Source organism: Brienomyrus brachyistius, chromosome 19, assembly GCF_023856365.1.
Source record: "Brienomyrus brachyistius isolate T26 chromosome 19, BBRACH_0.4, whole genome shotgun sequence".
Taxonomy (NCBI): Eukaryota; Metazoa; Chordata; class Actinopteri; order Osteoglossiformes; family Mormyridae; genus Brienomyrus; species Brienomyrus brachyistius.
In genome coordinates this window covers 17698360-17723967 of record NC_064551.1, presented here as the reverse complement: position 1 = coordinate 17723967, position 25608 = coordinate 17698360, and the positions used below count along the sequence as shown (strand labels likewise).

The following is a 25608-nucleotide window of genomic DNA, read 5'->3' as shown; positions in this document are numbered from 1 at the left end:
AAACTTCCCGAATCGAGACAGCCCAGAAACTCGGAACCAAGAATTAGAATCCTGAATTTCAGTGGGAAAATGCCTCATGAATATGGCTGGGTGATATGACCTCAAACCGATATCAATTAATTGAACATTTTACCTCGATTACTAGTAGTGGACGATTATTTAGTTTTTTGTCCTTATATTTCATTGACAAGATTTGTACTGTAAATATGCTGAACTACATAAGCTGGGATATACAGTCGTTTATTAGGAAAAAAAATCTATGATTTTAAAACAATTGAAGGACACACACAGATGAACCATTTATGGTTATTCATTGAATATTTTGTGCTGTGGTTTTAGTTCAAACTGCTTGAAATGAAAACGTCTTGTGAAAAATGTCACATTTTAGTTTTAATGTAAAAAGCAAGTTCCCTAAAAAAGTAGAAAGGAGTTTGCATTTCTTGCAAACAAAATAAACCGTCTGTCTGGGTGAAATTGATCACTACGTGTATAAGTGGATGATCAATATAACCGATTTTTTTGGTCTTTTTCTTTATGTCACAGGTAGATTACCTTGTAATTGACATTTGTATCTTTATTACATGAATATAAGGTAATAAAACAGAGTGTTAGCGTTTACTGAATTTTTTTGACTCAACACAGTACAAAACACATTTGTCTTCACTAAAGACACAATGTGTCCAAACAACAGACATTTTCTTGGGTACAAGCTGCTCAAGTGGCTCAGTCAGCTCAACCAGAATTAAAAAAAAAAAGCAACTCACATGGGCAAGATTGTGTTAGAGGTTCTGAATGTCGGTTTTTATTAATTCGATTAATTACCCAGCCCTATTCATGAAAACACTCATAAAGCACAATAGCCTGAAGCGTAGACTATGCAGGGACAGAATAGTGGCTGACCACATACTTTGTGTTTACCTTAGTAAATTTATTATTTGGTGTTTATGTTGTAAAAACCACCATTTCTTTCTTAAGCACTAATTTGGGACTTATTGCTTTCAAATAAAAAACATTTCTGTCAATTGTATATTTATTTCCAAAGCATTTATCAGTAATACAGTTAAATTGGGAAAAATATGAATGGGTTGCATTAAACGACAACTTAAGTGGCGCACCTAAATATCGTGTAGGTGCTTCTAAAATGTAGAACAAGAAGCACCAGTGCCGCCAGAAGAAAAAGTTAGTCTGGAGCCCAGAATGTTTTGCACTATACAGTCCAAAAAGACAAAAATTCTGTACTTTGGTTTAATTACATATTTCATCAATCAGAAAAATGATTAACCTTTAAGGACAAAGAACATAGACTGCCTCTTTAAACCTGTCCAAAGCAAGGCTATTAAAATACCATAATACAAATCATCCATCTGTGAGACATTTCAAATTTATTAAACATTCACAAATTAAGCATGTGATTAAACGATGCAGCAAATATGTCTATTATACATGCAACAAAATGTAATCATGTAAACAGAAATTAAAGCTTCCAGTTTTATAGCACTTAATTTCCAGAAAACAATGCTTTTACTAAACTGCAAAGCACTAATATGGACAGCAACTGTCTGTTGTGTTGTACAGGTCACTACTGCCACATCTTCATACATTTGCAGTTTCATGTTTTCATACAATCTTGTAGAGATGGGGGGGGGGGGGCTTCAATTATGTATCACATGAATTGCTACACAAAAGAATTGCATCTCTACACTAACACCGACATCAGATGTCTATCCATCCATCCATTTTCCAAACCGCTTATCCTACTGGGTCGCGGGGGGTCCGGAGCCTATCCCGGAAGCAATGGGCACGAGGCAGGAAACAACCCTAGATATGGGGCCAGCCCATCGCAGGGCACATTCACGCACCATTCACTCACACATGCACACCTATGGGCAATTTAGTAACTCCAATTAGCCTCAGCATGTTTTTGGACTGTGGGGGGAAACCGGAGTACCCGGAGGAAACCCCACGACGACATGGGGAGAACATGCAAACTCCGCACACATGTGACCCAGGCGGAGACTCGAACCCGGGTCCCAGAGGTGTGAGGCGACAGTGCTAACCACTGCACCACCATGCTGCCTCCATCAGATGTCTATTAATTTCTAATTCATATTTGTTTGGATTTGAAGTGGAGAAATGTTGCAGTTCCTCTATTATCCTACAGGTGGGTGCTCTAAACTATTCCCACATTGACAGGCAGCAGGAACAAATTATTTTCTAATCTTGTTTAGCGATAACAGGAATGCATAGCAGAGGTTCATGCTGCTCTTCCACAGATTAAACCCAATGTATGGAGGAACTTTTGCTTTCAAAATTGAAACTGTAAAGAGGAGTTAGACATGAGCCATGCTATATGCAAACTTTGTCCTGCGAAAAGTTTTGTGGTATAAAGACAAACATATGGGCACATATTGCTAGACATCATCCTGAGAAAGACAAGGCAGCAGAGAAGCATGAAAGCTTGGTGTAGTTTATGCCACAACAGCAGCCAATGTAGCTTTTTGCTAACTTAAAATTAGAAGTTAAAATGTTTACTGTTGTATTTTAAGTTGTTTTGCATTGTTCAAATGCTGCCTTTGGTTTTTTGAGGAGAAATTTTTTCTGAGAATGCTACATTTACTCAGTTCAAAGTTGTAAAATTCTAAAAAAAAAATCTGAAAAAACAAAAAGGAGTATCGAATCAGGATATTCACAGAATCGCAACACACTTGCAAATAGGTATCATGATAATATTGTATCGGGAGGTCACTAGTGATTCCCATCCCTAAAAGGATGAGGCCAAGAGAATTTTGATGGGTGAATTTAATTAAATGTTACTCACTTGTATATATCAGTGCATGCATAGACAAGCAGCCACCCGTTTATCAAGATTACTGCTAATTTTCTGCCTAAATGACAATGGTAGAGTGTAACCCTTGTACTCCAAGAAGATTAAGATTAACTTTATTGATCCCAGGGTGAAATTCTGAAAGGGGCAGTCTACATCTAATTTCCTTAAAGGTTAATCATTCTTCAGATTGATGGGACATGCAAATAAACCAAAGTACGGAATCACAGAAAAGCTGGTTCTGGAACAAGGAATGAAAGCATATTCCACACAATGGGGCCCAGGGAAGCACCATCAGTCAACGCCAAAACAGATAAAACCGTGGCCTGCTTTCAGGCCTAATGAAGAAAGCACACAGGCAAGCTAGTTCACATGTGGCAAGGAGATGGTGGTGTTTGGCTGCTGTAAGCTAAACCCAAACCTTAACCACCTTGACAGAGAGGGAACCAAAGCTTTCCCTTTCAGTGTAAAAAAAGAGGATACATACCTTTGCTTATGCAATTACACTTATTATCAGAAGCATTTATTTAACACACAATTCAGAAAGCATTGTCAACCAAGCTTGGAACCAGCTGGGACTGAGCACCTTAAAGGGCCAACGCTGAATTCACTCTGCCAACGATGCCCTAACCCACCAAGCGCCACACCTCCCCGTTCTACTTGTTTTTATGCCACAAACATTCAAAAGTCATCAGAGGCTGCTTTCTCCTCAAGATGATTACTGCTCCATCTTAAGAGATTCTTTCTGACAATAAAGAAACAAAGATTTATTCCCACGTGAGGTATCATAAAGCAACCATAGCATTTAAAGTCCATCTTCCTCACATATGTTAGCCGATTCACAGAAACTGTTGTAGGCTGTGACAGACACTAAATATTAATGCTCTCCCTTGAAGAGTGAACTGACAGAGTACTGTAAAAGGTTATCCCAAAGGAGAAAGGGAAAAAACAGAAACACAGTTCTACTGTCTCCTTATGAGCTGCTCAGATTACCCAGCAACTACAGCAAGAGGAATCTGAGGCTAACCCAAACACCAGTTAACCCTTAGCACCAAACAGAAAAACCCATCCGGTAGAAAATTAACCATATAATTTAGATAGCCATCATAGCTGAACACCACCCCAGACAAAGTACTTAAAGTAATCAGGTAGACAGCCCCAAGCAAGTAAGTTGATAAAGTTAAAACCACACCTAAGGAGACAACTGTGCCTTCGTATTGCCACCTAATCATTTACGAGCTTGTCAGAAGACCAGTGAGACAACCTCGACAGAGGAGTGCTGAGCCATGAACTATTGCTTAAGTGCTTTACGACTGTTTCAGCCTACTTGTCTGATGAGAACCCCTCTACATTTTAAAATTATAATTGATTGAAATCTGGGACAATCCACACTCCATGAACAAACCAAATCGATGTGTAACGCTGCAAAGATGGAAACTGCTGAAACTAACAAGTACATTTAGGGCCCTGTCTATTACTAAGTGCATGTATGCATGTGAGAGATTTCAGCAAGGCTACATGGGCGTAAAGCGCAAAAGCGTAAATATTCCATTCACTAACACTACGCTCAGGTTGTCTGGCCTTATGACTTCCCGTAACATGATCTTACACCTCGTGAGAGTAACATTCAAAAAGAGGGAAGGAAACTCAAGATCCTCCTTTTGAGAGATTTGTACAATGACCAGATGCAAGTGTCGAAAAATCTGCAGAATTCAGCATCACAGCATTTCTTCACTGCTATACACTGGAAACCAGGACATGCACCTTTCGATCCTCTTAAATGAATCACGCTTTACCTTCTTTGGTATTCTGGTAAAATATACCATTTTATGAGAATAACTGCCGCAAAACTGCTAACTGGCAAGTTAACGTAAAGCACAGCATTGCCCAACATTGTGAAGTTGGGCTAGAATTAAGTGCTTGTGCAAACTATGGCACCAGTCTTTTACAACCTAAAATGCTCCTTGTTCCTTAGTGAGGTTTGCAGGGCACAGAAGACCGGATATTCTGAACATACAATCAATTCCCATGTGAAGATGAAATGGATTCAACAGGAGTACATCGGTGGTCCTAAAAAAAACTGCATGTAAACAGAACTTTGTGCTCGCTAGGTTAGAAAAACACGATTGCCCAAGTAATCAAAGCTGGTTGATGAGAACAGAGGTCGGTCCAAACCAAATGATACAGTTTAATCATTACCTTAAAGCTCAATTACACCTCAGCAATAGGGAAAAGTTTACAGTCCAGGATGCGGCATCGATTTTCAACCAATTTCATCTCATCACAGCATAGCAAGGGCCGAGGCACATACACCTCCACGGCGCAGAAACTGTCCTACCTGTGTAGCCCGCGATCCAGCCCCAGGACGCCACCATGGCCAGCAGCCACTTGAACATTACTCCTTCGATGTACCAGAAGGTGCGGCTGTCCATCAGCCTCAGGGGCTGGAGCAGGAGCAGGTATATGCAGTATGACGGGATGGCGACGCAGTTATTGATGAACATGAACACGAAGCGTGTCACCGACTTCAGCATCATCCAGCCCAGCTTCCGGGCATCTTCGAGGGGCAGCGCCATCCTCTCTGCCCGATGCCTCTCTGCCTCTGCTGTGCCTATGCCGGGAACGAGGATGACAGAATAACCAGCCTTATTTTAATAATCCTGAGCCACGGAACGCCGTACATCTCACCATAAATCCAAACACCGTGGCAGCGGCAGAGGACGCGGCCAAGACTCGGTTTTTAATTTAACACAAAGTAAAAGGCTTAGCTAGCCGGCTAGCTGAGCGTCCGGGTGGATGGTGGAAGATGCCCTTCGTGACCAAGCTGCTCCTTTTAGCCAGGAGCTACGTTAGCTTACCGGTTTCCACACCCAGGACTACAAGCGCTCAGTGTCGTTGATTAAAGGGTGACTGGGGCAAATTATTTCACATAAAACCCAGGGTTCAGCCGATCACCGGCATCGCTAACGGCTTAGCTTTAGCATTCCCCTTAAGTACAGCTGAAATATGACAGAGAATGAAGGCGTTAGCCCGCTAGCCTGCTAGTCAGACACACGACACCTGGATGTATCCGCAGCCGATATCCCCGGCGAGGGCTCTACCCCTGGCTAAGTACTCCCATCCGTGTCGGGCTCATGCAGCGGGCCGACCTAGCTACTTACCCGAATCAGTGGCGCTACGGGCGTCGAGGGGCGCGACGAGGCCGACGCCGGGCTCAAATGCGGTCTCCTGCTGTCCGGGAAGCGGAGGTCATGGGGAGGCGGGCGGGACGCGGACGTCTCTACGGACTCTCGGCTCGGCGCTGAAATAAAACAGCCCCCGAAAGACAGCGGGGTTGCCAGTTAGCGGTAACCAGGAAATGGCGTGTCGAGGGGTGACCGGCCGTAGGACGACGCGTCGGACGTAGCGAAAACCTCGCAGCGCCGTTAACTCTGCCCCCTCCCCAGGTCGGCTGACTGGACGCGGATAGTGCCCGCTCTTCCCTTCCCGGATGGATCGTTTTATCCGCCTCGCCACCTAGCTCGCGGACTACCAAACACGCGGAACGGGCGTCCGGGACTCGCTGTATTTTCCCCGCCGTCAGCTGACCCGCCGTACTACCGAACTCATCAACATTTATTTACGGTTGCAAACTGCAAGCAGACCGCATACGACACGACGCCTCCCAAAGCGCTGCTGCCCACCGGCCGGCCGACCGACCAAGCGCCCAGTTACCGCTAGACTGACGGATTAGGCTCTCCGTGTCATCATCTCTGTCTCCCCCACCCCTCATCACAGAAGTACGTCCCACCGCTCTTTGAGAGACCGCCAGAGCTATGTTCCCCCTCCCCCGAACGGCGGCGCAGCCTGTGAGATGGGCACCGTTAGCCGCTCCCTAAAGCTGAGAAGCCGCCTCGGCGCTCCTCCTCTCCCCATGCCGCGGGAACGCTGGCTGCTGCAGCCGAGCTAGGCTAGGCTACGAGGCACGAGCCCGCTGGCGTCTCGCGGGGTGTCGCTTGGCACCGGCCGTTCTTCTGTTCTTTTTGCTGTTAGAACGGCGCCGTTAAAAAAAAAAAAAAAAACCGGAACCGCTTCTCCACGGCGCCCATTTAGATCCTATCGCCGCTCTTAAAAACCGCTCCGGAGGCTGCCCGACTCCTTCCTCTTCGCTGTGGCTCGTCATCCCGACTGGTCGGCGGCCGTACCCGCGGTGGCGCCCGGCGCGTTGGTTCGGTCTTCAGTCCGGGGCAGATCACGGAAAGATTTTAAACGGAGGCTGCCGTTTGGGACAGTGGTCCGGAGAAAGGGTAACATTAATTAGACGTTTTGCGCCCACGGAATACTAAGTACATGTCCGGGCGAAGAGGTCCAAACGAAAAACATCAAGATGAAGCCCCCGGTTTAACGGTGCGGCTCCTGGTGCCTCTGTGAGCCGTGGGGAGCGTCAGTCGGTTATTGTATGGCGGAAAGTGCGTAGATATTCACGCTGAGCACTGTGTTATATACACCATAATGTTCTGTTAACGATTTTCACGGTTCCGAGTTTGGCTGTTTCTAATCCACGGCTCTCTACTGCCTTCTATCGGACTAACGTGGCCCGGTGCTCCGCTTGTAAGGACAGCTCGGACCTCGTGTAGCGTCCTCGCTTTGTGCAGGAACCAGAACATAAAGGTTCAGGACAGAACCTCCATTATAGGCAGTCCGGCTCTTTGAACCGAGTTAATTTCTGATGCTACCTGAATCCAGATCGATACCGCTATGTATGTTGGTTGCTAATAGCTGTAGTAGATATGGTGTCCAAACTGGATGAACTGAGCAAGAATGGCTGTGAATGAACACACGTGATGGCCGCTCACCATAACATTAAGGCTCTTTCCTAATGGAGTGCATATATAGGAGCAGACTGGACTGTGAAGCTCTGAGTCTCAGGGGATTTACCACTTAGGGATAGCTTGTCACCTGACACAAACTCATCCATTTGTGAAGTACACGGTGATGGATGTTAACCTAGCTCCACACCACTTCCAGTAATTACATATTGTGAGGTGCATACATCATACATTTGAAATTATACAACTACAAAAAAGTTTTTCAAAATTGCCATATTGGTTTGTTGGGTATTTTACTTAAGTTGTCATACATAAACATTTGACGTTTTATTTGCCTCATTGGCATGTAAAGTATCCATCCATTTTCCAACTACTCATCCAGATCAGGGTTGCAAGGAAATTTTGATCTTATCCCATTCAGTATGGGAAGGATGGATGGGATGCCAGTCCATCACAGGGTGTGTGTGTGCGCGCGCGCACACACACACAAATCATACACCCTGCTAAATGCAGATAATACCAATAAATATGTAACCATTGGACATGGCAGAACTGAAGTGCTCTGTAAGGAAGAATGATGACCTACATATTGAATCAATAGGCACAATAAAGTGATATCACTGAAAATGACATCCAGATCATTAAAGAAAGATTAAATTTCCCCCTAAAATAACCCACACTTTTTTATAAGCCTGACAACTGTTAGAAGGTAAGTCACATGACATGTGCTGCTTCTATTTTCAGCCGTCTCTCTTTATGCTGGTGCATAGCAGTATGGCTGTTGCTGTGATTTACTGGTTAGTTTTAAGTGTGCTTTCCTGTGAAGAAAATAGTTGTTTTAGTTAAGTACAGTAAACAGGTACCATTACAGTCATGTCACTTTGTTAAATATCTAGTTAAATTTCATTTATTTCTGCGTGAAGATTAACAGGGGGAGGGATCATGTTCAAGAATGCACTGGGTTCCCAAATCCTGGATTTTAGGAATAGGTTACTGCACTGCTCACCGCACACAAATCCCATTTCCACAATTACACAACAGTGAATCAGTTTCTTGGTAACTGCGCTGTTTTCTCTCCATCTTTCCATGATGCACTATATTGCCACTGAAAAAAGCTACTAACCAAAAGAAGCTATGAAAAGCTATAAGTTCAATACTATTTAAGTAATGTGATTGCAAAAATTATATAAAATGTGAAATAAAGTCCTATTAAAGATAAAATATTAGCTATGTTACAGTACTAAACCAATGACCTTAATACGTCAAATTAAAAAGACCAATATTAACTTTTTAAATTATGTATTTCTTACGTATGCTAGTTAAATTCCAGTTTAATTTGAGGAATATTGGGCATTAAAAATATATAACAGTCATGTGTTATGCATCTTCATTTCCATGACCACACACAGACACACGCGGCCCCTCCTCAGTCAGCTTTTCCTGGACGTCAGGCAACACCGCAAAAAGCTCACTGGAAACGGGCATACACACTCCTCTGTGGGCCTGCTTGGGGCACAGCCTGCTGTGATTGCTGCTGGTGGCGCAGCTGTTGGGAATAGGGATCCTCCAGGGATTTTATGACCATGGTTGTCCTTGGTCCGGTCTTCCACTCAATCCCACTGCAGTCCACAACAGATGCCTCCACGGTCACTGTGTGGCTGCCCAGTATGGAGAAGTTGAGAAGAAACTGCGTGCTGAAATAATCGTTGTGAGGCTCCACCCTCTGTTCAATCTCATTGGTCTTGTTTTCAGAAGGAATCTATAAGGGATCACATATAGATTGAGCAAAACGGCACCAAGGGAAGAGTCACTAAAAGTCTGTATCCTGCAATCCTATGTCACGTGTACAAACATAGCTCCTCGTATTACTCAGTGATGGGGCAGCTTTAAATGCCCCTGTATCTAATATCTCCAACGAGCTGCATAATCTACATTACATAAGGCCTCAGCATGACCCAATTCCTCCCTCTGGCGAATCAGCCGGAGTCCTGCACTGAAATAACCTCGAAGTAGAGAAATGACAGGAACGCGCAGCAAGGATGCAGCTGGCATTGAGATGCATGTCTTCCTTTGAAATTTCATGAGCTATTCTTTTTTTTTCCTCTTTAGGTCCCCCATGTCCTGTAGTAGCATGTAGTGAAAGTGCATATGCAAGGAGAGTTTACAACAGTCAGAAAAACTACTGCTTAACCTAACAATTGTTTAATTTCACAGAGGAGAGCCAGACAGCCATGACAGTATTTGAAAAACAGTATGTTACAGTTCAGCATCCCCATGGCCTTGCTTTCACCCCATAATTTAAAATAACACAGCTGCAGAGCAGTGACTCTGGAAAAGTCACTTTACTGGGTAACAGCCACACGAGCTATTATGAAGCACAGCCACTCCCAAGGAGGAGAAATGACCATCATGTATATATTATACAGAGGGATAAAGTCGAAAGCCTCCAAGTTAAAAGTTTATTCTGTATCATTTTTCTGAATAAAAACGGCCCTTTAAACCAAATTAAACGAGTTTGTATAGGTCAGCGGGTTAGGACACTGCCTGTGATCAGAAGGTTGCTAGTTCTAATCCCCCTAATGTCCTGCTTCCGGGACTGTCTGACCCAAACCCGGAGAAGTCTATCTCAGATACTAAATAAAAATAAACACACACAAAGAACAAGTCTAAATTTCATTCCAAGAAACTAGGAAGGGGGAGATTACATCATCGATCAGCCTGATGTATATAACTGGCTGCTTTGTGCACGGCAGAATCTGCGATCCGTTACCTTGTACTCCTGTCCTGACTTGCTCTGCAGGGTGGAGCTGACATTGAGACAAACGGACTGAATTTTCCGGAACAGGCCAGGCGCAGATCCATGTTGGACCACGCCCTCCACCTTAAGTGCCAGCTGCTGGTTATTCTGAACAGGGATTGGTTCATTTGGGCTCCGAGGGGAAGGCGAAAGGGCAAGCTACCAATTAAAACAATGTGAAGCGTTATTTTTTTGAAGGCATGCCGTATATCTGCATGCCTCAGTCATATCCCTTAGGAAAGAGCCTTCCTATAGTCTACCCCATGTTGTCATACTTACCTTGATACTAGTGGACTGAAGTTTCTGAAAAAAATACCTCTGGAAGGACAGTGGGACCTTGAGCGATGCAATTACGGCGTCACAGAGACAGCCTGTATGCTATAATAATAAAACATTTATATATTTTAGAGACAATGGACAGACAGAAGTTACAGATCCCTCTATTGCGAGAATTGAGCTTCATAGCTATTTGTGAGTTTGAGCAGCCTTTCTGCGCACACACACTCACCAGGTACGACACAGGGGGGTGCTTCCTGCTGAGCGTCTCCACTTCCTCCAGGACACGGCTGAAGACGGACATCATCCTCTGCTCATACCGACTCTCAGCCTGGACCGAGCCCAAGACACTGTACTCCTGGAAGCTAAGCAAGAGAGAGAGAGTGATGGGCAGTAGCCTAATGTGCCAACACAGGCCCTACACTGGCACACCGAGGCGCTCAATTAGTCAGCTAATCTGGCCTTCATCTTAGAAAGCTTCTTTCCCTCTCTTTTGGAGTGAGAGTGGAAGAAAGTGGTCATTGCTCACTTCTGTTCACCTTTGTGACAGGCTGTAATATTATCTGAACCTCCCTCCTCGGATTACAACACAATTGCCTATCAATCACAGAAGCTCTAAAATACAGGAGAAGGCACAAAATCAGCTGACCATCTTGGAGATAACCAGGTTTCATCATCTTACCTGGCAGTGTGTGGATCGAGAATGAGCGCCTCTATAACGTGAGAGATTAGCAGGCAGCTCTGTTGCTGTCTGGCCCCCGGGAGGTCAAGGCAAATCCAGAGCCATGCGCTGGAACAGCCATGCAGGCGATATTAGATTACTCAGCTCCTCTAGAATGATGATGATGACACTGAGAGTCACCATTCATATGCGCTTAAGGATACAGCTCCACGTTTCTCAGAGTGGCGGGATCTGCATCAAACGAGGACTGGTACAGGTCAGCGTAGCAGCCCGCAAGGCTCCTAAATTCATCCATGGATAGCTTCATCTGTAAGAGAGAGCGCTGCATTCACTGGCTAGTACGTTTGCACACTGCACAAATTGCATACTGTGCAAAATCACATGCCAGCACGCTGTACAAACCACGTACACTGCACACCGCACTCTACATGAACTGCATGCTGGCACACTGTGCAAACTGCATGATTAAGTGCAGGCAAACTGGACAAAAATAAGACATCCATGAAATTCGAACTCTCAAGTTTAACACCCCTCCCCCAAACACACCTGTGTCGAAACGCGGCCGCAGCGTTGCAGCTCGTTGCCCGAGGTGAGTGCGATGGTGGTGGCGATGGCAGGTGGCGGACTGGTCTTCAGGCTGTTGCAGGTGCAGATGAGCTGCGAGAGGGCCTGCAGCGTGTCAATGCGCAGCTTCACAAACTCGCACTGGAAGGTGAGTGGGCTCAGGGGGGTGCTGGCTGCCTGTGTATATGATGGGTGACACAGGTTTGATTAGTCCTCACAATCAGAGACAGAGAGTAGGCGCCCTATCTGCCAGGCCCCACCCTCACCCAGAGGCAGGCAATACCAAGCCACCACATTTATTTAGTGCACACTTTTGTCGTACAAGTGAGCATCAGATCGCTGGGTGAACCATCGACTGGGGTTAAGGGCCTTGCTCAAGAGCCCACCGGTCACATCACTGGCGCAGCCACAGGATTTGAGCCAGTGACCTTCTCATTAGTCAGAGTCCTGAGCTATTCCCACACTACCCTGAGGGTGACCGGAGGGGGGTAGGGGGAAGTCACGCTCACCGTGAGGGAGGCGATGCCCTTCTGGTAAGCCCGCAGCGCCTCGGCAATGGCGCTCATGGCCCCGCTGTAGTCTCCATCCTCCAGGCCACTCAGGCACTGTTCAGCCCGGGCAAACTCCTTGAGGGCGTTCAGCCAGAAGTAGAAGTGCTCGGAGGCCACGCGCGTGCGCAGGCTCTGGTACAGCTCCCCGGAGAACTCGTGGCAGCCCTGTAGGCACGACAGGCCGACAGGTGGTGAGCTAGGTGGGGCGGGGTCTCAGTGAGGTGGGGCGGGGCCTCGGCGAGCCGTAGCTGCTCTGCAGGCACACTGACCGTGCGGGAGGCCTGGCGCGCCACGCGGTACACCGTCCAGCCGTTGGCCACCTTCTCCAGCTGCTGTTTGATCACCATCTTCACCTCGGCCGACAGCGACGTCTGGCTAGCCACGAATACCACGGTCGCCAGGGAGACCTGAGCGTGGCAGGGAGGTTGTCGTTAGGGATTTTCGATTTTCTTTTCAAATCTTATTCCGATACAAGAGCTCGTTTTACTTTACTATTATTTATTTATATATTTATAATGAATTATTAATAGTTTTAAACTAGTAAATACAAATGAAAAAATGTACGCCAAAAAATCTTTGGCATCTTGCAGTTCAATTTGAATACTTTCCAATATTTTCCGCAAGTGGCAAAATTTTTCTCCCAATGGCAACAATCCGATCCGTCAAATAGGTTTGGACCGGTGCCGATACATCGGTGCATCTCCAGTTATTATTGGTCATTTTCAGAGCCCAGCATCCATAATTAGGGATGCAAGCATGTTTTTCTTACTCACTATAAGAACACTGTAGCAGTCACCTGACACCCTGCAAGCTTCTCCATAACAGGAAACAAGAGTTCTGTCCATCTCAGAACTCAATACATGCTGTCGTTTAAAGTATAATAATACCGGTATATCACTGGCTTTGTATCAGAACAGTGGTGTTAAGTGATTTACACCCATTAGTGAGCCAACAGAGACCAGCAGCCGGTGAGCAGCCAGAGTGACTGGTGCAGCTCTCACAGCGGCGTTCACACCTCTACTCACCAGGAGCTCCTGCTGCTTGCCGGAGCCAGAGGAGGAGCCAGCGACCCGGTACAGGTCCACGAGGTCCCCCAGCATGGCCTCCCCCAGGACAGGCTGCTGCATGGCGATAGCAGCCAGGGCGTGGCAGAGCAGCACGCGGGCACCGTCCCGGGCCGAGCGCAACTGGCAGAGTAGCAGCTCCACGGCCGAGGGGCTGAGGTGAGGCCGTGATTTTAGCAGCTTCACTAGTGAGGCCAGGGCCGTCTGCAGGGAAGGCTGGAGTCAGTGACCCAGGGGCATAGGCTCCACAGGCAATCGGTATCCCCAAAACCCTCAGGGACCCGTACCTTCAGGATGGCCTGTGCCCGGGAGCCGTCATCCTGGCTGCACAGCACCAGCAAGGCCTCCACACCCAGGACTGTGTCCTGCTCCAGCTGCAGCAAGTCTGGGGAGAGGGGACAGCGGCCGCCATGACGTCGGATACAGGGAGCGCTGCTGTAAGCGAAGGCCCCACATCCATAATTTACACCCGCCGCCTAAACGAGGTGTCCAACATAATGTTTAAATTCAGACTTTGTTATCCTTACTTATTCATTGCAACCTGAGGCCCGGCACGGCTGGAGCGCAGAATCGAAATCCTAGCTGAAGCGACAGCACAGTGTAACCCGACATAAACGGCCTAAGCACAGTGGAGGGGAAGGACACGGCGCATTCCGCTAAGGAGAGGAGACCCCACACGAGACCCCCACCTTTCTCCAGACAGGAAATGGCGATGTTGGAAAGCACAGTCACTCCGTGGGCAGCCACAGCAAGGTTGCTGTGGTAACAGCATTCCTGAGCCAGCCTGACCAAATCAGTGGTTCTGGATGGGGCCGGAGCACTGCCTGGCAGAATGACAGTTGGGGGGGGGGGTGTTACACAGCATGCTCTGTTCCCTCTTTCAGCTTCCAGGGACTTTAACGGTAATAAAAGGATTTGCTGAAACCCGGCCAGATCTTAATATAGCCATTACTCCACTGGCAAGAGAAACTCCTTTTGTGAAAAACAAAAAACTGTGTTACACACCCACTAAGCTTTCAAATACCATTTACTAACATGTACCCCTGATTACATAACAGTAGATACAGAGCATGAAAGCAACGTCACAGAGATCCATCACCATGTCATCAGGAAGCTCTTTATTAGGACATTACTTTTGAAACACAATCACCACTTAGGCCCTTCCTGGAACCCTCAGGTTACACGTCTGTATCCTGTAACCACAGTGCCACCCCACCCTGTGCTTCAAGCAGCTCCTGTGATGAGCCAATACTGGCCTCTGATGCAATCAGACCGACTGGTCTGGGGCCACGTCACAAAGCCTACCTGCACCAGGACTGAAGTACTGCTTTATGGCAATGGTGCCGGAGAGGGTGGAGAGCACAGACAGCATGCCCAACTTCAGGTTGTTGTATGGGATGCTGAGCGCGCATTCACACATGGCCTGAAGCACAAATAACAGGACCGGGTATGGAGACATGGCATGATCAGCATTTAAAGGCACATGTTCATCGCGATATGGCACAGCGTCCCCACCAGGACAGGAGGGTAAACAGCCCTCACCTGAGTGTTCTCTTTCGTCCAGAGGTGGGGAGCCTTTCTAGCCAGTAACTTCAGGTCATGGACGGAGAGCCTCTTGACTGCCTTCCTGGGGTCCTCCTTCAGGTATTGGAGTAGCAGCTGAATCTAAATTGGTGGGACAGGAGAAAATGGATGAGACAGGAAGCCATACCTTCTTTTGGAAAGCAGGATTATTAACCCTCTGGGCTCGAGGGGTAGGGAACACACTTTCACTGACTGGAGCATGATCACACATTTCTTTAAATATCACAAACTTGCACTTAAATAACTATGTAAATATGTCAGATTTATGTGAAGTTTATACTTTGACATCAAATTACAGACACTACAAAATGCAGTTTGTAAATTAAAGCAAATTAAATCGCCCCAAATGGTGCAACAGTATAGACCATCCGACCACCATAATCTGACCTGCTTGGGGATGTCAATGAGCGATGAAGTGGCCAGCTGGGTGAAGGTGTGCAGGGTAACCACGACCATCTGCGTGGAGGGGTAGGAGGTGACGAGCTGCTGCAGGAGCTGCCGGCTGCTGGAGGCCAGCCCAGCGTTGTGGTGCATGTGCTGCAATATGGGGATCAGCTTCAGCTTCAGTTCCACCGGAGTGTCCAGGCCTGCAGAGGATAGCCAGTTGAAGGGGACCCTAAAGAATGCTGCACAGATGAGCCCTGTGCCACTTCTATGACAGGGCCCCTTACCTTGGATCATCTCGCCAATTTTATTGCAGATTCCAGCGGCAAAATCTCTGAATGGGAAAGGAGACAAAAGGAAGAGTGAATATTACAGCCTTACACCACTTACAAGACATGCTGACTGTAGCCAAAGATCTGAACATTAGCACTGAACACCCCTCTTTACTGGGAATGAACATTAGTGCTGAACATGGTTCCTTACTTGGACTGTGCAGAGAAACTTGCTGCAGCAAATATGGCAGCTTCCACTTCAACATTGTCATGCGAGTCCAGGCTCTGGCGAATACTGTGGTGGGCATTCTTTCTTTCAGGGATGATGGAGGCCATACTGCCCAGCATTCTGTTTGAGAGGGGGAATAACCATCATCTATCATTACAGCAATGAGTTTCCACACTTAAGAGCTGAACTGCAGAAAAGGGAACATTTACTGTCCCTCTGGATTTTCAGCTGAGGGAAGAAACCTGTAGTACCTCAGAGTAATGGCTCTGGCAACTGGGTCATTACTGTGAATGACTGAGAAAATCCTCTTCACAAATTCATCCACATTTAAAATCTTCTCCAAGTGCTTTTCACTTTGCTGTGTGACCTTCAGCACGCAGAGCCGTAGGAAATTATTCCTTAAAACAAATCGTTGCAGAAAATTACGATCATAAAAACTTAAGAATAAATGCAATGTGTCCAAAAAGTTGCAATGAACTCCTTCTAGGAAACAGATATTCAGAATACCCATTACTTACCCCAGCCTGAAAATGTCCGCCAGTTTAAGAAAGGCAGAATTAATGAGAATGGGGAACGGGTACTTCTGGAAGAGCTTCGGAAAGAGAACCACAGCCTCACATTGTTCCCCCAGCTTGCCGGACCGCAACCCTGCAACCAAAGACGCATAGGCACGTCAACTTACGCCACACAAGACATATGGCAGATACTTAAACCAGCTACCTATTCAGAACCCAGCATATGTTAATATTCTTAACATAAAAAAAAGATAGCAGTAACAAAACCGTAGCAGTGGTAACGAAGGTCAAGACACGTCGCTCGCACTAGTTGGCCAACAATTTATCAGCATGACAAACAGCAAAAACCCTGGAGCATAGATTTCAAATGGTCAAGCCAAGTTATCAGTAATCTTTCTCATCAACTAATCAAACTACCCGCACACCTTTGTCCAGTTCCATGAGAGCAGAATTAGCATCAAGTTCCTGCTCTCCGTAACCAGCCTCTGAAAGAAACGATCGCGCCGTTGAAAGCGACATTGTTTATTTCCAAGAATAAAAATAATCTGCTTAGCAAAAATCGTGCTTTTAATTTAAAAGAGCATAAAACCAAATATTGATAGAATAAATACAGGGGTAAATCAGCCTCCGGATGACGATAAACAGGAAGTGACGCAGTACGCTAGCGTATCGCGTAGTATCTCGTTCGACCAATCAACAGGCCAGACGTCACTTTAGCGGGGAGTTCGGATTTTTCCCTTTTCTCTCGTTCGCGGGAAAAGTAGAGCTGTTCCGGACGGGAAAGAAATCGTGTTGTTCCCTGCAAACCAAGATCGCCGTGTTTTAGGGTGTAGCAATCAATCAGGTGGTTTCCCGAAGCTTTTTAGAATGCTTTTTCGCTCGATTGTTAATAAAGGAGTCATCAGTAGCAGGAGGCGCCATGGTAAGCATCTGTACAATTTAGTACAACAGAAGCAGCAAGCAGCCTAGTTAGCTGCAATTTTGCATGTAGAATGCTAATAAGCGGTATAATGTATTAAATAATGTGTGCCGAAATGCCGTAGTTGATTACGATTCCTTGTTGTAAATAATGTTTTAGGTTGCCAAGATGCCCGCGTGCAGTACTGTTACTGGGCCATTGGACAGCCTAAAACCTCTAAAACTAATTGGCATGATCGATATTTCATTACTGATTTGATGGGTGACTGTAGTATGCGTTTTTGTGGCATCGATCTCGATCCCATCGATCTCGTAAGCCACGTTCCCACTTTTCTCAAACTTTTTGTTCAACACGGCAGATGGAGGAGCTTGAAACTCCCCCTAGATGAATTGCCGGGGAGAGTGAATCTAACCTTTTCGTTCTCTCTTCTGCAGATCTTTGGTTGCAGTATCCGCTTTTCTCTCTGCTCGGGGGCTTTGAGTGTGTACGCGATGATGAGCACATCTCTTATGGGAGCAATGGCGCCACGGTTCCGCCGTTTGGCTGCACATTTTCCACCGGTAAGCCGCGTTCTCTGGAGTACTACTGATCACCGATTTTATTTGTCTTTCGGGCATCATGTTGGAGCTATTTTGAGCTGAGTTGAGTAGTCTGGTGACTGAAACCTCAGCTTAATTCTGCATCACTCGACACAAGTAATACGCGCACGTCCTAACTGATGTTTCCTCTAGCCCGAGATATGCGGGACGTTATGGCCGTGGCCAATGAAGAAGGCATCGTGAGACTGTACAACACTGAAAGCCGAAGAGAGCCAATTCTGAAAGGTACCATCTACTTTAAGGAAGCAGTCACTTTAACATCTTATAGTTATGTGACATCACGTTAATTGTGTAAAGGTAACAGGATGTATTTAGACGCATTTGTTGGTAATTGACCTTGCAATCACTTGTACGGGTTTTCAGCCAAATTCGATATTTTGTTTCCCGTAGAATGGTTGGCCCATGACAATGCTGTCTTTGACATTGCCTGGGTGCCAGGAGAGCCCAGTGTGGTGAGTTGTCAGTCTGCTGGTCTTTATCTTTTCCTAATGGGGAAATGATTAAAGTGCTCACTGGAAGCATTGCATCTGACTTTACTGGCCACAGGTTACCGCGTCAGGCGATCAGACAGCAAAGCTGTGGGATGTAAAAACCTCTGAGCTGCTGGGGACATTCAAGGGGCACCAGTGCAGCCTGAAATCCGTAGCCTTCACAAAGCAGGAGAAAGGTAATATGGACTTTCTGTGGAAACTGTAACTGCACTTACACAATCCAGTTTACATTTAGATATGTCTCCTTTAAAAATGTTTATCCCAAGGTAACCATTACATCAGGATGTGAAGTGGGGAGTGTGGGTGTGGCTGTGCCCCTTCCTGCTCTCCCATTTCCTTCCGGGTTGAAAGCTCGCAGATCCCTTTGATGTCCATTGTAACTAAGAATCTGGGTCCCATAGGTACAGCCCAGAGTTTGTCGGTTAGTGTGTGTTTTCTCCGGTTGCCCACAGTAACGCGGCAGCCCTTCCTGTGTGTGTGAATGTCTTCCTGTGCTGATGGGCAAATGACTCACCACACACTGCATGCTGGAAAACCCTGCATGCTTCTCAGGCTCCATGATTGAAATCTCTCTCCCTTGTAGCTGTTTTCTGTACCGGTGGACGAGATGGGAACATCATGGTTTGGGACACGAGGTGCAGTAAGAAAGGTGCGTCTCCTCCTTGGACATCCTTCCCATTTGAAACGGGAGCCGCTGCCGCGGCTTTTATGGATTATAAATTCCTTTTGCGCCCTTCTGTTTGATTGGAGGCTGTTCTGAGATACTCACAGGCCCCTGTTCTCTGTCTGTCAGATGGCTGCTACAGGCAGGTGAAGCAGATCAGCAATGCCCACAACAAGACGGACCGACACACACCCTCCAAGATAAAGAGGAAGAAGCACGCGCCCAAAGGCATCCTCCCCAGCGTGGTGAGTGGGGGAACCTCCCTCCTGTCGGCCAGATGCTCTCGCACCCGAAGGCTGGACTCTAACAGCTGCACTCTACCGCTCCCTGCAGGATTCTCAGCAGAGCGTCACTGTCGTGCTCTTCCGCGATGAGCACACCCTCATCTCAGCGGGGGCTGTAGACGGGTACGTCAACACCTCCCTAAGGCCGCCGGAAGATGCTGTTCTGCCGGTGTGACACCATAACAATGCACTTTTACATTTACGTATTTAACGGGCACTTTTTCCTCTAGTGAGGCAGATAGCACATTGCAAACATTCATGCTGTCAAGGGGTCAGTTAGGCGTAGGTGCAGCTGCCATGGAAGCTGAAGCTACACAAGAACATCTAACAAGACAATAGCCTAATAAAACAAGCAGTGCAACATAAGAAGATTCAAGGAATCTAGGGAGACATCAGGTTAGCGTTTCTGTTTGTTCATTCTTCTCAGAACCATCAAGATGTGGGACCTTCGAAAGAACTACACGGCATACCACCAGGACCCTGTGCCCCTGCAAGTGTACCCCTACCCTGGGTCCAGCGTGCGCAAGCTAGGTGGGTCTGTCGGACACCTCCGCTCTCAGGCGAGCTGTTCTGGGTCCTGACAGGAAACTCCCCCATAGTATCTGCGCAGGTTTAATTTCTAAGCCCGGTTCTGTTTTCTGCGTGACAGGTTATTCTGGACTCACTCTGGATTCCAGCTCTACAAATCTGTTTTCAAACTGCACGGATGACAACATTTACATGTTCAATATTGCGGGACTCAAAACAACTCCAGGTAAGGGGAAAAAAATCTGAATTTTTGTTCTGAACTGTTTTGTTCAGTTCATTTTTACTTCGGGCTTTTTGTTCCATCCATATCACTGCAGTTCATTGTTCCATGTCATGTAAAGGAAGCCTGTCTATCCACACTAGATGGTGCTGTAGGGCTATCGGCGTGGAAAATTAGCACTGTGCTAGTAACTGTAACCTGGGAGACCCATGTTAATCTCCAGGGTGAGTGGTGCTCCAGGAAGCTGCCCACGTTATCCTGCCAATGGACTGTCTTGTTTTAAGTCACATGACCACCTTAATTGATGGTTGGGCTCCTGATATCGTATACAGTGTCAGCTCCTGTTGGCAGGATCTGTACATGATAGGTGCCTCTTAACTGTACGGATAGAGTACAGTTTTGGTGACATTGTCTCTTCTGACCCAACACGGTTCTGATATCATCCAACATGCCGTGGTATGGCATGAATGGTTCAGCTCTGGGGGCTGGCAGCACCATGCTGCCTGGTACAGTGGAGGCACCTTAAGTGAGCTGCCAGGATGCCAGGTTGACATGAGTTGACATGAAAACTTTCCAGTAGGGGGCAGTAAGGAGCACTGCTGTAGGATACTGTAGGAATGTCTCATGTTTTAGGATAGGAATGTGAGACTGCATGGGAGATCACCCCTAACAACACTGTGGGATGTTCCATTTACCAAGGCTTAAGAATGGTTTGGTCCCTTTTCTGTGGGCGTGGTTCCCACATGCCTGGTGATCTCCCTCATAACTTACTCATCTTAAGATTCCATCTCTGTGGGACCCTGGGGGCGAAAGGTGTCCATGCCAGTTCTTTCCAGGGCTGACTGGCACCGCGCCCCCGCCCTTGCCGTCACACTCTCTCTCTGCTCTCCTCCCCTGTACCTTCGCGCTGCAGCTGTCAGTCCAGGCCTTCCCAGGCATCTGGTTGGAATGTGGCCCGGCAGGCTTTTCCTGATCCTGTGGCGGGTGTCGTGTGTGACAGGACGCTTCTGGGGGCTGGGCTGGGCCTCCTCCCTGTGTGCTCTATGGATTTCAGGATTAGATCCAGCAGTTAAAAGTTTCTAGTCTTTGTTTGGGTACTTTTCTTTGCCCACAAAATAAAATGACTCACATTTTGCCACTTTTCTTTTTGAGGTAAAGAGGAGTCTCAAACAACACGTGTGGGCAAATGCACATTCTGTTTGCCCAGAAATGTTGTCTTTTTTTTTGTTTGTGTCGTTTGTATGTTTAGTGGAATTGGGGTTAATGCTGAGTTTCCCCCCCCCCCCAGTTGCGGTCTTCAGTGGTCATCTAAACTCCTCCTTCTACGTCAAATCCACTGTAAGTCCGGATGACCAGTTCCTGGTCAGCGGTTCCAGTGACCATCAGGCTTACATCTGGAAGGTGAGAGGCTTCTTTGCCCCACAGGTCTCCGGGGGTGACTCTGCTCTCCAAAAAGGATCATTGTCCCCACATTTGAACATCGTTTCTATTCCCTAAAGCAGGGGTGACAAACTCCAGTCCTGGGGGGCTGGACCCCTGCACTTTTTTGGGTTTCCCCTCATTTAACACAGCTGATTCAGCCCCTTGTGCTAATTACCACACAGCACTTGAGCTGAGTTATTTGTGGTGGAACAGGGAAAGAACTAAGATACACGGGGCTTCCGGCCCCCCAGGACTGGAGTTTGACACACCACCCCAGAGTGAACACTGATGATAAAATTGTCGTTTTTTCCCATCCCAGATTTCTGATCCAGGACGTTCCCCCATGATGTTGCAAGGCCATTGCCAGGAAGTGACCTCAGTGATGTGGTGTCCCACAGATTTCACCAAGGTGATTCATCTTCCTCTCACTCGCCCTAATCCATGTGGATGTGAATTATTAAGATACCTATGGAAGAGGCCGTTCCCGCTGGGTTGGTGGTGCTCTTTGTGGTCCTGTGACTTCAGCCTTTGTGATTGTGTTCAGTAAGTTACAAAGTCCTGGAGATCCCTGGTGTATTAGCTTTCAGAGTGGAGTGCCAGACTCGAAGGGGACTTTCTCTGACTCAAGTGACATTTATGTGCGGTAACCTGAACCTCGGAGGTTTCGAAGCAGGAAACATACTGTATGTGTAGATGTGACGGAACACGTGCACATATGTGAGCTCGGATCTGTGTTGGCAGATTGCTTCCTGTTCAGACGACAACACCATACGTGTGTGGCGCTTGAACCGAGGAGAAGATGGAGCAAGGCCCTGTGGGGGGACCCACCTGGTGGGGAGAGCCTATCAGAAACTGCCATGCGAAGAGAAGCTCTGTGGTTGGTGTACTTCTCTTGTTTATCTTCCATCTTAGCTGCGCATGGAGGTTTTCTGCTCTTTCAGGCTGCTCTGATCTAAGCTTCACTATACAACCAATTCAATGGCCAATTTACAGTTGAGTCTCTGGGCTTCTTGGGTGACGTGGCTGCTTCTGAGATCCAGCAGCACCAAGACGGGTGTCTGCTGATGTTCCTCATCCAGAGCTACTGTGTTGGTGGTTCTTCATGGAGGCCCCACGCTCTCTTTACTCTCGTGCAGGTCCTGTCTGTGCTTCTGAGCACACCCCAGGCAAGAATCCCAGAGCAGAGGGCCCCAGGGGGCTGGCGTCCCCACAGCTGGCGGCTTGTGCCCCTAGCAGCGCGGACCTGCCCCTGCCATCCAACACGCCGACCACCCCCTTAACTCCCGGCAACAAAGGACACTCGGCCGGCAGCCCTAAACCGATGCCGTCTTCATCCACCTCCATCCAGGACTGGTTCTTCCGTGTCTCGGGTTCACCTGGTGCCCCCAGGAAGGTCCTCGGCTCCAGTTCCCAGAGCGTAGGCCTGGCTGCCTCCCCTGAACCCAAAGGCCAGGTCAAGCGCCGCCTGGAGACCGACGGGGATGAGAAGCCAGGCCGTATCGGGGCCTGCGACCTTATCGCTGAGCTGCACCCTGTGGCCAAGCGGAGCCGGGGACTGGCGGAGGTATGCTGTTTCCCGCCGCCTGAGAATCAGGGAGCAGCCCGCGGTGAGGACCGGGCGCACTACACCTCTGCGCGAGCCGACAAGGAGAACAGCATCCCGCCGAGTGTGGACTGGCTGTCCGCCTTGGGTCAGAAGCTGAGGAGTAACCCCGACACCGGGTCCCCGGCTAGGAGCCTGAACGGCAGCAGGAAGCCGCATAGCCGGCCCCCGACGTCTCCGGTAGGGGGCGCTCTATCAGCACATGGGAGTATGGGGGGAGGGGCTGTGCTCATGAGCTAAAGGGTCATCCTCAGCTTTGGCTAAACCACTGAGGAAATGGGGGGGTGGGGGTACTGAATCTGCCCCCCACCAAGACCATGCCTGGTTTTATATTTTCTGTATTTTTGCCTTTTTCAGGCACGCCTCCCAGGTTCCATGAAGAAGATCTCCTCGTACTTCCTGAGAAGAAACCCAGAGTGAGCTCCTGGGGTCATCTGCTGGGCAGATCCACGACTTGGGAGGGACCAGAGTGGTCCAGTCCGCCTGTTCAAGTTCTGTGACCCCTCCCCCAGACGAGGTCCCTGCAGAGGGGCAGTGCTTCTTGCCTCTCTGCCACCGAGAACTTGTCCTGCTGATTTTTGACCTAGCATGCGAGGAGTGGGTGCGTGGTGGGTGCTGGTCACTGATTCCCATGTGGGCTTGTGGGACATTACTTACAGCAAGTGTCTTTAGCCTGCTTTTTATTTTGGAAGTGCTTTTAAATAGCAAGCTGTGTTAATTTTGAACGTCTTGTACTGAAAGTAGCGGGCTGAGAAAGTGTTCGCAGTAACAGCCTCTACTGGTTTCTACTACCAAAAAATAAAATGTATCACTGCTGAATAGAATATATATATATATATCACACACCAACAACATCTGAGAAAAGTGTGGGGGGAAAGATAGCATTTAATTTTGAGAGGTGATATTGGAAACATTTTGCTGATTGTGTGTGTGAATGATTTTTACTCTGTGATTAGAGCTTATACATGCTCATCTGTTTTAAGGATTTATTTTCAAAGTTCTGATCCCTGTGGCTTCTCCCTTGACATAAGTTTTTTGCTTGTTTGTGTGGGAGCTCTAAGCGTGACTAAAGGGTCACTCTCCTGGGAAACTAGTAATGGAACATTCCTGTGTTTTTTTAGGTTGTTGTGACTCTTCGTGTACACTCTTAAATTACCATTTGTAAGCATCATGGTAGCTGGTTGCTTGACCAGTTAATGTCTGAAATGTTCTTGTGCAAATGTTCCGCTTGCTTTTTGTGTATATGTACATATTCTCGGACTTGTTACGTTTTTATGTAAATTTGCACTACAGATGCTGTTTGAATTATCTGATGATTAAATAGCAGTGGAACCGTGATCAAATTACTCGCGTTTGCTCTTTTATAATCTGTCCATTTCTGCTTGTACACCAGCCAATATACCTTTTTGAGGTGATTTCTGTGCTTGAACATAACCGGAAGTTACTTTTAACTTACTCTTGAATCACAACTCTGCGGTAGCCGGTGCAACTATCAGAGGAAAATGATCTACTCTGGTATTTTTATGATGTAATGTTGGTATATTTCTAGTTAAATCCCTCATAATGCGCTGTATTTAGGCTGATAGTATGGCTGTGTGCTTGTATCATCCTGTGTCCCATCATCTCTGAACACATTCACATATGCTTTTTTTTTCGTGGCTTTATACAAACAGGACAATTGACAGATCATGGTAAACTGGGGCATAATGTCATTTTGAACTCAACTTGTGGTTGCATTTTAAAAGTTTAATTTGTGTGACTTGGTTGATGTGGGCTTCCAGTTACTGACTATTAATTGGTAATTCATGCATATTTGCTTCCGCAAAACTCACAAATTTCTCCTTGACTGTCTTTCATGCTGTATACGTGACGTAGGTCACACTTTCTCAGAAGTTGCTTTGTTTGCCCTAAATGAGTGAGGAAAGTGTCTGGCTTTGTAGTAAGTGGAATGTGAAGTACAGCTATTTGCACTTCAGGGATATGCAGTGCTGGGCAATTCACACCTGTTAAGACCAGTTGCTCTACTGTGTCAGATTACAGACTGCACCTTCGGATGTCTCATTCCAATATGCCTTTGAAAATGTCTACTCAAATACACCGTTTCCTATTGTCTGCTAGGATCATTTATCATGCTTCCGTGGTTATGTATTTACAACGTGTTTACAATGCTAACTTTCCAACGCCTCCGTTAGTGTCATTGTATACAAGGCGGCTCCTGCACACGTTTCACGGGGCCCGGTACGTAGTTAAGCACCGTAGGCTTGTGCTATTGGGCACAAGGCTCTGATTGGACGGCTCGAGTGCCTGTCAAATACGGCGCCCAATGCC

General features: G+C 47.1%; 3 protein-coding genes across 3 annotated transcripts in view; 1 reads left to right on the top strand and 2 right to left on the bottom strand.

The window, feature by feature from the left end:
* The window catches only part of lpgat1 (lysophosphatidylglycerol acyltransferase 1), a 33175-nt gene extending 25706 nt beyond the window's left edge, over positions 1-7469 (bottom strand). The window contains exons 1-3 of the mRNA XM_048984965.1: positions 7009-7469; positions 5986-6125; positions 5163-5435 (exon numbers count right to left, since the gene is read on the bottom strand). Coding sequence (XP_048840922.1) covers positions 5163-5400 — 238 coding nt within the window. The 5' untranslated portion in view covers positions 5401-5435; positions 5986-6125; positions 7009-7469. The remainder of the gene's footprint in view (positions 1-5162; positions 5436-5985; positions 6126-7008) is intronic.
* Positions 7470-8523: 1054 nt separating this feature from the next.
* Positions 8524-17218, bottom strand: ints7 (integrator complex subunit 7). Its single transcript, XM_048984959.1, has 20 exons — positions 16976-17218; positions 16554-16683; positions 16287-16433; positions 16018-16155; positions 15822-15868; positions 15538-15737; positions 15109-15231; positions 14872-14989; positions 14256-14390; positions 13854-13951; positions 13528-13770; positions 12772-12909; positions 12461-12667; positions 11934-12128; positions 11591-11694; positions 11388-11456; positions 10938-11070; positions 10709-10807; positions 10403-10588; positions 8524-9391 (listed from the first exon to the last, which is right to left on the bottom strand). Exons 1-20 carry the CDS (start codon positions 17067-17069, stop codon positions 9101-9103), a joined length of 2895 nt encoding a protein of 964 aa, XP_048840916.1. The 5' UTR covers positions 17070-17218; the 3' UTR covers positions 8524-9100.
* Positions 17219-17223: 5 nt separating this feature from the next.
* dtl (denticleless E3 ubiquitin protein ligase homolog (Drosophila)) lies at positions 17224-24623 on the top strand. The gene is made up of 15 exons (XM_048984960.1): positions 17224-17472; positions 17904-18029; positions 18201-18293; positions 18459-18520; positions 18615-18735; positions 19143-19208; positions 19353-19468; positions 19557-19630; positions 19935-20038; positions 20157-20261; positions 21544-21656; positions 21997-22086; positions 22419-22554; positions 22814-23460; positions 23638-24623. The coding sequence occupies exons 1-15, from the start codon at positions 17418-17420 to the stop codon at positions 23698-23700; spliced, it is 1971 nt and encodes a 656-aa protein (XP_048840917.1). The 5' UTR covers positions 17224-17417; the 3' UTR covers positions 23701-24623.
* The last annotated feature ends 985 nt before the right edge of the window (positions 24624-25608 follow it).

Excerpts from the sequence above, each read along its gene's own strand:
- ints7 (XM_048984959.1), bottom strand. The coding sequence starts at position 17,069 with ATGTCGCTTTCAACGGCGCGATCGTTTCTTTCAGAGGCTGGTTACGGA. Across the intron at positions 10,808-10,937 it reads ACCCCCCTGTGTCGTACCTG|CATACAGGCTGTCTCTGTGA; the intron begins GTGAGTGTGTGT and ends TTATTATTATAG. Across the intron at positions 10,589-10,708 it reads TTCAGTCCACTAGTATCAAG|CTTGCCCTTTCGCCTTCCCC; the intron begins GTAAGTATGACA and ends TTTAATTGGTAG.
- dtl (XM_048984960.1), top strand. The coding sequence starts at position 17,418 with ATGCTTTTTCGCTCGATTGTTAATAAAGGAGTCATCAGTAGCAGGAGG. Across the intron at positions 19,631-19,934 it reads TCAGCGGGGGCTGTAGACGG|AACCATCAAGATGTGGGACC; the intron begins GTACGTCAACAC and ends CATTCTTCTCAG. Across the intron at positions 22,087-22,418 it reads GTCCCACAGATTTCACCAAG|ATTGCTTCCTGTTCAGACGA; the intron begins GTGATTCATCTT and ends CTGTGTTGGCAG.